This window comes from Cavia porcellus, unplaced genomic scaffold, assembly GCF_034190915.1.
Source record: "Cavia porcellus strain 051 isolate PalLab524CR breed Dunkin Hartley unplaced genomic scaffold, mCavPor4.1 scaffold_5, whole genome shotgun sequence".
In the NCBI taxonomy this organism is placed as follows: domain Eukaryota; kingdom Metazoa; phylum Chordata; class Mammalia; order Rodentia; family Caviidae; genus Cavia; species Cavia porcellus.
This window is the reverse complement of record NW_026947488.1, coordinates 1921470-1934124: the sequence shown is the minus strand read 5'-3', so window position 1 is coordinate 1934124 and position 12655 is coordinate 1921470. Positions and strand designations below refer to the sequence as shown.

The window sequence follows — 12655 nt, the reverse complement described above, 5'->3', positions numbered from 1 at the left end:
AGAAAGACAAAGTCAGAAAGGACTCGGGTTTGTTACCCTGAAGAGCTCAGCGAACAATCGATGTCCCCCGGCTGGAGCCCTTGGGTGGCAGGAGCCTCACAGGGGCAGAGCCTCGGCCCCGCCAGCTCCCACCTAATGGCTCTGTTGGTAACCTCCCTACCCACGGAAAGCCCAGGCAGCCCAGGCAGCCCAGGCCCAGGCAGCCCAGACCCGAGCTGGAAGACAGCCCCTTGCTGCTCACGGCCCGTGGTCAGGATGTGGATGGCTGTGCAGGGATGGACCCTTCTGCTTCCCAGCATCTGGAGTCTCACCCATGGAAATGGGCCCACGTCTGTCCATGCCAGGGAGCTGCTCCAATGCCCGATGTGGACACGGGAGCTTGGAGCTTGGCAGCTCTGCCCAAGGTCTGGGAAGCCCGTGTGTGCCCCTGACCTGCACATGGCCTGCCCTGCGAGCTGAGGGCACACCAGGCCCTGGCCCCATGCTGGCCCATTGGTGAGATGGATTTGCCCTGGGCCTGATAGTGAATTTCCTAGCAAGTTCTTCCCTGCCAGGGTCAATTTCTCTCCCAGACAGGAGCTGGTGGATTTTACTTTAGGTTCATGTTCCTATAGGGTAAGGGGAGAAGGCAATTTCTCAGAAATTCCCAGGATTACAACACAGGAATGAATAACCCCAGCCCCTGATTGTGTGCCCATGAATGGGTGAAGACAGCCCCTTGCTGCTCATGGCCCGTGGTCAGGATATGGACGGCTGTGCAGGGATGGACCCTTCTGCTTCCCAGGATCTGGGGCCTCACCTGGGAAAATCTGGAGCCGGAGCCCTGAGCATCTGGGGCTCCTCCTGGACCCTCAGCTGGGTCCACCACAGGGGCTGTCCTGAGGCTGCTCCTATGCACTGGCGTCTCACAGTGCCCGAGATGGGTGGAGCCACACTTTTCATAGCCACGTCTCTGGGCCAGGCACAGGCACAGAGAGCTTCTCTACGGAACAGAATCTGGAGCTGGAGGCTCGCAAGGTGTCTTAGAAAAGCGACGTTTGCTTGTGTGTGGCAGCCAAGGCCCACAGCCCTCCCGAGGCCCAGGCTGCCAGGACCTGCAGACCTCACCTGCTCCACCAGGCTGGAGCCCGCTTGCAGCTGCAGGCTCCGCTCCTCAGCATCTGCTGCACGGCTGATGACTCTCCTGCTGCTGGCCACTCCGGATGGCTCTGGTCACCTGGAAATGGAGGTCACCTGGAAATGGTCACCTGGGACGCCTGAGCGTCCCAAGGAGATGTAAACTTTGTCGCTCTTGGGAGCTGTGAGAAAGCCCCCGGTCTGGAAGGTTCCTCCTCGGTTTCCTCCTGTGATAAATGGCTTATGGAGCAAAAGTGCAGTATGGGCCCGCGGTCAGCGCTCCCACAGACACCTCTCTTAGACAGAGTGCTGGCCCACTTGGCTTTTAGGCAACTGGAGGACCTCACCCGAGATTCCAAGGCAAAGGAGGAGGCTGCTGGGCTGGGCCAGGGCCTAAGATGGAAGGCCCAGGCCGAGGCACCGACTGCCACTGAGAATCCGGCGGGGAGGCTCAGGGAGGGCAGGATGCGCAGGCAGCTGCGGGCTCAGGCACCCATGCCTGCAAGGCGGTGGCCACGCTGTGGATCCTGCCGCGGCACCTGACCCTGCGCTGGGAAGCGCTGGGCTGAGGGCCAGCAAAGCACTCTGGCTGTGACGGCGAGCCCGTTTTTTACTGGTGTTATTTCATTAGCACTTTACTCACCCGGCTGGCAGCAGCCCAGCGCGACCACTTGCCGCCTCCTTGGCCACAAGGGTGTAGGGCTCAGGCTGGGCACCTCCATTTATACACACAGCCAGGGTGGACCACACACACAGCATCTTGCTGTCTGGGGTGCTCCCAGGAGACTCACACCCGAGGGACAGCCCCCCACAAGACTGCTCGCCGAGGATGGACTGGGGAGTGGGGAACGCTCACCACAGCTTTGAGTGTTAAGGGTCCCTGTGAGCGGAGTGCGTCTCCGGCATGCAGGACCCATGGCTCAGAGAGGGTCCTGGCCTGGCAGCCTCCGTCACCACTGCGATCCTCCGAGCTGTGCCCCAGTCAGATCCTGGCCACTGCCTGCTCAAGAGCTGAAGGCAACAAGGGCCCCCTCTGTCCATCACTGCCCACACTAATGTGAGGTAATTTGGTTTCCTCCTTAAGCAGTGTTCAAGGGAGCCAGCAGGCTGTCACCTCCTAATACAGCGGCTGATGGATTAGAATCGGCCTCCATATAGTGAGCTCTAGAATGATCCCTGCCCATATTGCAAATTAAACTCTTAATGTGCTCTCTGTCACCGGGCCCCAAACACGGCCCCTGATCGCACACCCAGGTGGCAGAAACTGTGTTGTAAAAATCACTTCACTTTATTACCTCTAGCCTGAAAATCACTTCAGGGCACAATCACAGGGTCTCTCGAGTGTGACTCCCAGAGCCTGGGCTAAGAGAGCCACTTGTAAACCTGGAAGAGACACCCCAGGGATAGCTCCCCTGCGCCCCGGCCCCAGAGGCTTCCAGAGCTCCAGGTGCACAAGGGCGATGGCATCTGCTGGGCCTTTGGCAGGTGTGGGGGGTCTCACTCTGCCTGGGGACCTAGCCCTGCTCCATCCCAGCACGTGTGTAGACTACACTGGCTGGCCACCGCCATTGGCTGGAGGCGGGTGTGTGGCTCTGGAGGTACCGGAGTCTTACCCGGAAGGGCTGGAGCAGGGAACAGCTCTGTCTTTTCCACTGAGCTCCGAGTCCCATGGCCACCGTCCAGGGCTGGGAGGGGTTTTGAGTATAGTCAGTGTGGGCCTCATCCTGGATGGGACCTGCAGGGGCACCAGGGCTGTGAGGGCTGCACCACTGATGACCACATCGGGGTCAAGCCTGTGACAGGGTCCAGTGAGGCCCTTGGGAGCTCCATCCTGGGCCTCCCTAGCACCTCCTCAGCGCTCCGTGGCAGGGGATGCAATAGGGTTCAGGGGCCCTGCTGTGGCTGAACCCTGAGGGGCCACTAGCCTTGCTGCAGCCTCATTATGGGGTGAGGCTGTTGCATCCCACAGACCCCAGGATCATCAGAACCCCTGATGGAGGCAGACTGAGGCTCTGACCCCAGGCCCTCGGAGTGGTGGCTCTCCCCCATGGTGAGCAGCAACCCCAGACTGGTATCAGAGAGACTGCCTGGGCTCTGTCCCATCGCTCCGGCACCCACCCAGGTGGAAGCTGCAGCACCCTCCCCTCATCCTTCGTTGACCTCCCAGGCTACTGTGGGCTCAGCAGGTCTCCATCGAGGGGCAGCTCTGAGCCAGGCCCAGCTGGGTGTGTGCACACCACGAGGAGCAACAGAGCCAGGGTCCTTGCTCAGGGCCCCAGTGGGAACGGCCCCCTTCACGCCAGTGGTCACTCACTAATGCCACAGGCATGCCTGCAGTGACCGAGCGCTGCCCAGCGAGTGACCAAGGAGGGAGGCAGGAGGCCCGGGAACTGGTGAGGTCGAAGCACTGGAGGAGTTTCTCACTGCTGGGGGCTCTTACGGCTTCCAGTGAGATTTGCTGTGAGGACGCAGAGGGTGGACAGGAGGCCGGGCAGGCAGGAGGCAGGAGCTCAGAACTTCTGTGGTTTTACTGTGGTGAAAGGTGCTACCTCAGACCAGGGCAGGTAATAGGGAGGGGCGAGCCCAGGGCACCAAGATACTGCGCCATAAATGGCAGGAAGGGCACGGAGCTGTCACTCACGTCAGCCCAGTGGCATCCCCACCGCATAGCCCATAGCAGCGCAGCTTTGTTACTCTGTGTTGGCCGGGCTTGGGCGGCTTGCTGTGCAGGTGGGGTTCCATGGTGCTGAGGCGTTCTGAGCCTCCTGGGAGCTGCAGACCCCAGGTCCCCCCCACACCAGCCTGGCTCTTCCCATGGGGATGACAGCAGCACTGCCTGTGCGTGATTCCAGCCTTTGCCAATGTCACGACCGCAAGGCCCACTGGCCAAGCATAAGCCAGGGACAAAGGAAGAGGCTCTCGTCCCCTGAGTTCCTCACAATGTGAGGGACACAGCATGGCCTCTGTGGTGTGTCAAGCTGGGGCCAGGAGCTCAGCCAGAACTGCATTTCCATTCTCCGTAGGTTCAGAGGAAAACACCCTCAAAATCTTTTATTTAGGGGAGTCTCCCAGGTGAAGCTACTCTGGGGAATCAGGCAGCATTTGTATGGAGAAAGCACTGCTTTTCCAGGAGTGGCAGATGTCGGAGCCCTGTGGAAGGCCATGGGAGCCACTGTGCCCCGAAAATCAGAGTGTCATGGGGCTTCCAGCAGAGAGGCTGCAGAAGGATGGGGGCCCGACTCCTCCCCAGGGACTGCAATAGGGCAGGCACAGAGTTCCCAGGCAGGCCACGCTCAGGCTGCCCCATGCCGGCCGCAGCCACCTCCTTCTGGTGCCCAGCTACCAGCAGCACAGCCGGTAGCCTTGTTACGGTAATCGGCCTCCATGATGCTCAACAGAAAAAGATTGCTTTCCCGGAAAACTGCTGACACTCAGGTCTGGGAAAGAGAGGGCGCGCAGAGACCGCTCCTCCACCGGGGCCTGATGGCCCACCCTTATCAATCTTCAGCCCTCCCAGCTAAAATACTTGTGATTTATGAAACTCTGCAAGTCAGATCTTTTCTCTGTTGCCTTAGCAGACGTGAAGAGAGGCGCTCCCCCTGACAGCCTGGCCTCCGGAGACCCTCCCGGGGACACTGCCCCCCGCCAGCCCTCTTCTGCTGGCTGCAGAAGTGACACCGGCAAGTGAGCCGTGGGCCTCTCCCTCGGGGCTGCCACGCCACCCCTGCCAGTGTTAGGGGACATGGCCCTCTGCTTCTCATCCCTTGCCGCTCAGCGGCTGCTCAGAGAGACCTCAAGAGGTCAGGGAGCCACAGTGACCCTGGACTGGCCTCACCTAGGGGTTGTGGCGAGTACATGAAAGGTGACTTAATTCTCCCCAGCTCCACTGGCGGGTTCTACTGGGTGCTTGCTGGACGTCTGCAGGGAATCTGTAGGAATACCAGCTTCTATCCATTTTAAAACCAAAAAGTTATGCTTCATCTTCTGTCACTTCTCACCAGCAAATCATTCAAACGAGCTGCCTGAGGTGACGACAGTGTGTCTACAGACCCAGAGCCACCAATACGTGGGTCCCAGGAAGAGAGATGGAGCCCCTCAGACTCTGGGGTGCGCAAGGCCTTTCCAAACCCCAGAAAGGAAAACATGGACACATTGAGTGAGAATTAAAAACATCCGTGTAGTTAAGGATACCATAAACGGAAACGAAAAACAAATGCCAAACTGGAAGAAGCGTTTTCAATGCATCGCAGGTGGGGTCAATAGTTTTCTCATAAAGTAATATTTAAAAAAGGAAAAGGCAGACCCACCCGGGAAACATGGGCAGAAACCTCGATGGGCACTTTTGCAAACGGCCCTACAGCCAGTGAAGATGAGCGTAAGACAGATGCTGGACTTTGGCTGTTCAAAGGCACGTGATGAAAGTCTGATTTATCTTCTGTCAGACTGGCAAATGCCACTCTAAGCTGTAAAACCAATTCTGGCAAGATTCCCTCCCCAGCGTCCCCCAAAATCCAACAGCAACCAAGAAGAGAGATGCGAGAGATGTAAGTGAGCTCATCTTCTCTAGGAATGCAGAGAGGGCCGAGGGGGCGCACTTCGGCACAATGTTCCAAAATGCCCCTAAACACACAGAACTGTCTCCTGCAGAAATAAGCGCCCAGGCTTGACCGTGAGGCTGGCCGTTAGACACAGTACCGAGAGCTGGAAACTGTACCCAGGGTCACTACATGAAGGAGGTCACTACAGGAAGGAATAAGCACACTGGAAACGTCACAGAGGGGTACTGACTGATGTGGAGTGTTATGTAAAACCTACTGCTGAGTGAAATAAAAGAATCGTAAAAGCCATGCTATCCCGTGCATACTATGCTGTCAGCAAGGGGTGAACAGCTGGACAAAGAGGAAGCTGAGTGTGCGCCGTCCTCTTGTTGGACTGAGGGACCGCATGGCCTTCCTCGCTGCCATCAGAAGTGATGGAGGAGCCAGCCACTCTGCGGTCACCACGTTCACCACGGTCTCTCTGGGTTTGCCCCTGTGACTCACCTTCAGCCACCTCATCCCAGTCACCATGCAGAGGCTCTCGATGCACACGAATCAGGGGCACATGGAGGCCAGGGACAACCTGTGCTGTCCCCTCGGTGGCCAGCACAGCTCACCAGGCCCAGGGGAGCAGCAGAGAGCGCAGGTGCAGCACGGCCACCACCTCTGCCCTCCCCTGGAGGCTAAATTTCCAAATGGTAATGAAATCACAGAGACAGGGGTGAGTGTGGGCAGCCTCTGTGGGCCCCGCTTCCGGAAGCAAATGAAAGCCGCGTCTTGCACGGGGAGACTGGCACTGTCCTACCTCCTGTCAAGCTGGGCGAGTGGAGTTTACTCCTAGAGCTGCTGCTCGGCCGGGAAGAGCACATGCACTTCCCAGCCTTGGGACTCTTCCCGTGTGTACTCAGGTGCGGCACCTCCTCTTCAAGGGGTGTTTGCTCCGAGGGGGACGGGATCTGGTCAGGCCGAGCGAGCTCCAATCCACCACTCTGCTGCTCACGGCCTGGTGGAAGAGCAGGCACCACCCACTTGCTGCTCACACGTGGGTGTGCCCGGCAGTGGCACCGTCTCCTTCCCACGCCGGAAGCAGCTCCGTGGATAAACGAATTGTGCACACCACGTGTACCTGGCATTCGACACTGCGTGCCGTGAGCAGCCCCCACTGTAGTCAGTGACCTGGATGAATCTGGCAAATCCAGCACAGTGTGAGAGAGGACAGACAGGCCGCATGCACTCCGAAAATTCTGCCTTTAAGAGCCCAGAAAGAAGCTGGGACAGCACAGCAGGTGCTTGAAAAATTCAACATGGAATCATGTGTTTCGCCTGGTAGTCTCACTGCTGGACACTTGGAGCATACAGAAAAGAACGAGGGGGGTCTCCAGGAGACCACATACCATGTTTATAGCACATCATTCAGTAGCCAACGGGCGGAAGCAGCCCACTTGTCCATCAGTGGATGAATGGACAGACAAAATGTGGCCCACACAGGGGAACAGACATCTTAGAAAGGAAGGTGGCATGGTGGCCTTGAGGACATCGTGCTGAGTAATGTTAATACAACAATCCTGTCCCAGGAGACTGGAGCTGGAGCTGCCTGCTGGGGAGGGAGGGCTCGGCGTCAGTGGGGACCGAGCCTCGTTTCCGGGTTGAAGGCAGTCCCAGAGGGGACGGCATCAGTGCTTCACGATGCTGAAGTGCATGGCATCGAATTTCCCCATCCTGAATCCAAGCACTGAATCTGACTGGTTTCTCACCCAGAGCTGTAGGGAGAATTGTGTGTGACCAAGGCTGTGCTATCCAATGAACGATGGATAGAAAGGTAATTTTCCGTGTGCATCTTACCATAATAAGATATGGTAACGGTTCCCCAACAGTGACAGAGAACAAGTGAAGGCCACACCTCTGAAAGCGGCTGCGCTGGGGTCAGCTTGGGGCGTCCCTGAACTCTAGAGCCCAGGTGCCGAGCGTGGCATCGTGTGTGTGTGTTATCTGACTTCACATCAAGCCTGTGAACATGCACTATTTCTCCCCCAGCAGACAGCTGGGATGACCGAGGCGCGGCCAGCTGAGCAATTTGGGGCTGAGTCCACTCCTGGTAAGCAGGAGAGCTGGGCTGTAGAGCCAGGCGCTCTCATTTGGCATTGGTGTCACCTGCTCTGAACCATGATGGTGTCCCCAGGCTTCAGCCAAGTCCCTTGAGTCACTTCTGCCTCTCGGCAACAGCCAATAACGCTCCTATGAGCAGGGATATGTTCGCTTTTCACTGCTGTGACAAAGCACAGGAGAACCATAACTTAAGGAGAGAAGGTTCCCTTCGGCTCTCTGTTACAGGGCTCAGTCCGCAGCGAGCTGTGGCCGCCTCCCGCCTGTGCAGGCAGAGGCAGAGGTGGGGCTTCCCTCTGCCTTGACACTCTGGGATCCCTAATGTGTCGTCCTTGCTGCTTTCCCTGCTTATGGTACCCAGAGAACCCCAAGAGTTAACCTGAGATCTCTCACTGTTCCTAAGAAAGGCTGGTTTCAGGGGGGCCCTAGGAAGGCTCCTGGCAGGTGCCCCATGAGGCTGGCACCACCTTCCTCCCTCCTGCCAGGTGCTTGGGCTCAGTTGGAGCACGGCTGCCCTCTCCTGGCCCACAGAGGTAGTGCATAGGGAGATGGGACAGGGATTCACAGAGCAGCACCTCCAGAACCTGGTCCCACGAGGCACTGTGCTGGAGGCCAGAGAGGGGGGACAGGGACTTCATAGGCCCCAGCACCAGCAGGAAGGGGAGTGACACCCACACAAGGACCAGGCCTTTGGACTGTCTGTGCCACCTGGTTACAAGGAACTTTAAAACTTTGGAAGGATCAAAGAAACTCATTTTGCACTGGGGAAACTGAGGGCTCGAGAAGCAGAGAAACTTGGCAAGGGCTGGGAGCATCTGGCACACAGGCCAGACTGGGGTTGGTGAGGGGGGCAAGCAGGCGATTCCCTTGTGTACCTGAGGCGCTGACGAGAGGCCAGGCCCACGGCCATCAGCAGTTAGCACAGTGCCCTGGGTCGTTCCATGAGTAGCACCTATATAACCCCACTGCCCATGCGCCTGGGGGTTACACAGGGCTGAGTGGGGGTCCTCCCTGCTCTCAAGATTCCAGGATGCATAAGACATGGGTCCAAGTGGCCCCAGCTACAAAGGTCACCCCCAGGCCACCATCTGGAGACACGGCCCAGGCTGCAGAGCACACCGGAGAGAGTGGCCACAGGGGCAGGGCTTTCAAGATGCCCCAGCACCTCTATTCCCTGGTCCTGCAGCTCTGAAGTAAACACCTGCATTGGAACGCACCCCCCACATACCCTCAGGGAATCCCTCTACTTACCAGGGGAACCCTTGGATCACATGCCACCCCAGAATCCCCAGTACCCCAACTCCTGGCCTGAACACACTATTTCTCATCGGCTGCACTGAGGCTGGGGCGCAGAGGTTTGCCTCTAGGGGCCTTGGCCTTGGGCAGTCAGGCTGACCACAGAGCGACCTTGGGAATGCTCCAAAGGAAAAGGCCAGGCTGAGCAGGACGCAGCCTCCCGGCCGGGGCTTCTCCAAGGAGTTAGAACCCAGGCGCCCCCTCCCTGCTGTGGCCTCTCGTGGTGGCTCACACTCACCTACATCGTGGACAGGCCCTGATCTAACTCAGCCATCCCAGACGTCAGCATCTGCACCTGTCACCTTGGAGGAGGGAGCAGTGTGGATCCTCAGATGTCACCTACGGAGAAACTGCTCTCTGCTGTGTCCCCACCTTGTGTTATGGCACGCCCAGCCTTGCCATCCACCATCTCCCAGAGGCGGGGCCTGAAGGCGAGCATCCAGCATCCTGGGGAGAGAAGCGTGTGCTGCATCATTAGATTTCATGTTGTTAAATTAGGCTTGGCCGACTCCAGCACGACCAGGATGTCTGGAAGTTCTGAACCAGGAGGGCAGGTCCAGTCACCCTGCTGCTAGGAGGTCTGCTTGGGTTCATTATGTGCCAGACTCATTTGCATTAGAAAGATTTTTAAAAATACACCCCAAAGCATCAGTTTTCCAGCCCACCAACCAGCGACAGGCCGGGCACCTTCGTCCAAGAAGTCCTGGAAAACTGCTCGAAGCATTCTGTGGCTGTGGATCTGGATTCAGCCGGGTTTCTGGGCCACAGCATCTACAGAAACAGGCACCTCTTTGAGAAGGAGCAGGGTGACTGCTTCTTCTCTGGGGTTCTGCAGTGGACAGTGGTGACAGTTACACAGCTCTGTGAGTGGGCTACAGGGTGCTGAGCCTCACGTATTAAAACACGCTGTTCACAAACCAAAAGAAAGCAATAAAGCAGCCTACCGATGTCTCTGATCTGGCAGGATCCAGCTCCTGGGGCCTGGCCCTGCCTTGGCGGGAGGGACATCTGCGGGACGTGGGCACTGGACAGGCCCAGTTTCCTCAGCGAGAAAATCTGGGTGGCGAATTAAAAATGACACTGGGAGAAGCAGCGTTGGGTCAGGGATTCAATGGCTCCATGCGGCAGGCTGACAGACCCTGGGGAGGACAGCGGCCAGGCATGGAGAGGCATTGGGAAGGGGGCATAGGCTGCAGAGCTGGGCGGCACCCAAGCTGGGGGTGAACCTGGGATTTGTGCCTGAGCCTCTGAGCGGCTGAGGCCAGGCTCCCCACGAGCCCCAAGGATGCTGGTGGTGCCTGCACACTCCCGGGCCCTGCGCCCTGTGCCTGTGTGCTGACACATTTCCCAAAGAACCAGCTGGCAAAGGATGTGGTGAGCCTGACGCACTGGCTTGGCCCCGCCCCAGCCATGGGCAGCCACTGTCCTTGGCCTCGAAGGGGATACAGCATGTCCAGCTCTTCCTAAGGACTTTGAGGACAACTCTGGGCAGATTTCCCCACGGCTGGGTTTCAGAACCACATTCCGGCTGGCCGAGGGCTCGAGGAGGCCTCTGTCGTGAGACCTGGCCCCCTGCTGTCCTTGTGGCCTGCGCAGGCCTGTGCCTCTTTGTGGTTTCACTGTGACTCAGGCTGAGTTAGGGGAAGCAGGAGGCCAGGTGAGCTGAGCCGTCATAAGGCCCAGAAGATGAAACACAGGTCCCCCGACCCGGAATTTTCCAGCCATTGGCCACCCAGCATGACTCAGCCCTGCCAGGCTCGGGGGAAGTCCCCGGGCCTGCCGTGCCCACTGCAGCAGCAGGAGTTGGGCAAGCGCCCACCGGCCTTATCACCCAGTAGGACTTTTCCACTGTGGCCCAGAGGCCCTCAAAGCCACCCCTTGCCTAAGACAGACTTCCTGTGGCGCCCGGGGCCCTGGTCCCCACTCTGTACTGTGGCTTCCCACCACTCTGTGCTGTGGTGTGGAAGACAGCAGCCCGTAGGAGCCATCTGCCATTCACACCTCAGCCCGGAAGTGGGGGCGCGGCAGGTTTTGCAGATGGGTACACACGGGCCGATATCCAAGGCCGTGACCAGAACGCAGGCCCGCTTCTTGGTGGCCCCTGGCCCCACACCCAGGGTAGCTCCTTGACTGCCCTGTCTGAGGGGGAGGAGGAACCCCTGCCCAAGCAAAGTGTGTGTCTCATACATTGCCACCCCTGCTGTGACTCGGGCAGCGACCCCGGCTGACCTGCCTTTTCCTGATGGTGGGGCAGGAGCTCTGAGTCTCCCAGACAAAGCCTGTGACCTTCGAAGGGGGAGCCATGAGCCCAGGAAAGGCTGCCAGCCCCTCCCCCGGGGCTTCAAGAACCCCAAGTAAAGGCCCTCCCATCTGGAGGAGCCAAGGGGTCCCTGGGCATGTGTGACGGGCCCTCTTGCCCAGGCCTCCGCGGCCGAGTCCTCACACTGTGCTCCAGGCCCTCCCATGGCATCCAGCTTCTGCTGGGCTCAGAAAACCCAAATCAGGTGGCCCGGATGGAAGTCAGGCTCTTCCTTCAGTCCCAGCTGATAAGAGGGGCAGGGGGTTCCCTTAGTCCCCATAGTGCAGCACAGAAGTTTGTCTGGAGCCCTTTTCCGGGGCAGAAGGAAAGGCCCTGGAAGCTGTCCTGGGAGCTGACCCTGCCCCGGCCTCTGGGGTGGGACCCAGCGCTCACGGGTGTGTGTCTCCAGAGCTCAGCGGCCACGGCCACACCTGGTCACTGCAGCAACAGTGCAGTCTCAGAGCTGTGGGCTGGGTCCCAAAGGCCCTGGCCCTGGCCCCTGGCTGCAGCAGTCCCAGATGTGGACAGCCGAGGGCTCAGCAAGGCCTCCATGGGACAGCCTCGCCATCAGCACCGACCTGCTGCCGGAGCGACCTCTGAGGGCTGGTGTGGGCCTGGGCATCCCAAGCGTGCCTTAGTGCTCGGGACCAAGGGCCAGCAGGTCCCGGCTTTGCAAGCTGCTTTTCCCTTCCTTTTCTTCTCCTCCCTGCTCCCCGCTCCTTGTCTTCCTCGCCCTCCCCGGCTTGGGATGAGCCCAGGCCTCCCTGGCCAGGCAAGCATACGGCCACTGAGCTGCACGCTAACCCACATGATCCCCCCTTTGCTTCCACCATGGAGCCCTGCTGAGAGGACACCCTCCATGCCAGGCTGCTGTGTGGCTTTGAGCTGCCCTCCCCAGCCATGTCTTTGTGTGGAAAACCAGAAGGGGGAAGTCAAAACCCCCTGTCCGGGCTGGGGAAGCCCAGAGGGGACTCTGAGGAGCACAGGTCAGCCCCTCCCCCCACGCTGCCCCGTCCTAGGACATGGCCTGCTGTGGAGCCCCTGCCATCTCTTTCCCGATGCAGGTCCAGCTCCTTCCTGCCCAGGGCCTGGCACAGGCTGCTGCCAGACCTTGCACTCCTCGCCGGGCAAGATCTGCTCACTCCCCCCCTATACCCACTCAGACCATGTGCTCAGGGACACCTCAAGCCCTATTGGTGTGGACCTTGTGACAGCCACCCTGTGGTTCCTGGTCACTCCCAACATACACATTCAGCGCTTAGCCATTTCATGTCAGAGCCTTTGGTGGCTGACTCAGTCTTGA

General features: G+C 58.9%; 1 protein-coding gene across 3 annotated transcripts in view; it reads left to right on the top strand.

The window, feature by feature from the left end:
* LOC106025984 (uncharacterized) overlaps nt 1-12655 on the top strand; it is a 49220-nt gene extending 36565 nt beyond the window's left edge. For 2 of the 3 annotated variants that reach the window (XM_013144651.3, XM_013144647.3), the window contains exon 2: nt 4695-12655. In XM_013144651.3, the coding sequence (XP_013000105.1) occupies nt 11450-12655 (1206 nt within the window). In that variant the 5' untranslated portion in view covers nt 4695-11449. The remainder of the gene's footprint in view (nt 1-4694) is intronic. The other variant, XM_063248063.1, reaches the window with a different exon arrangement.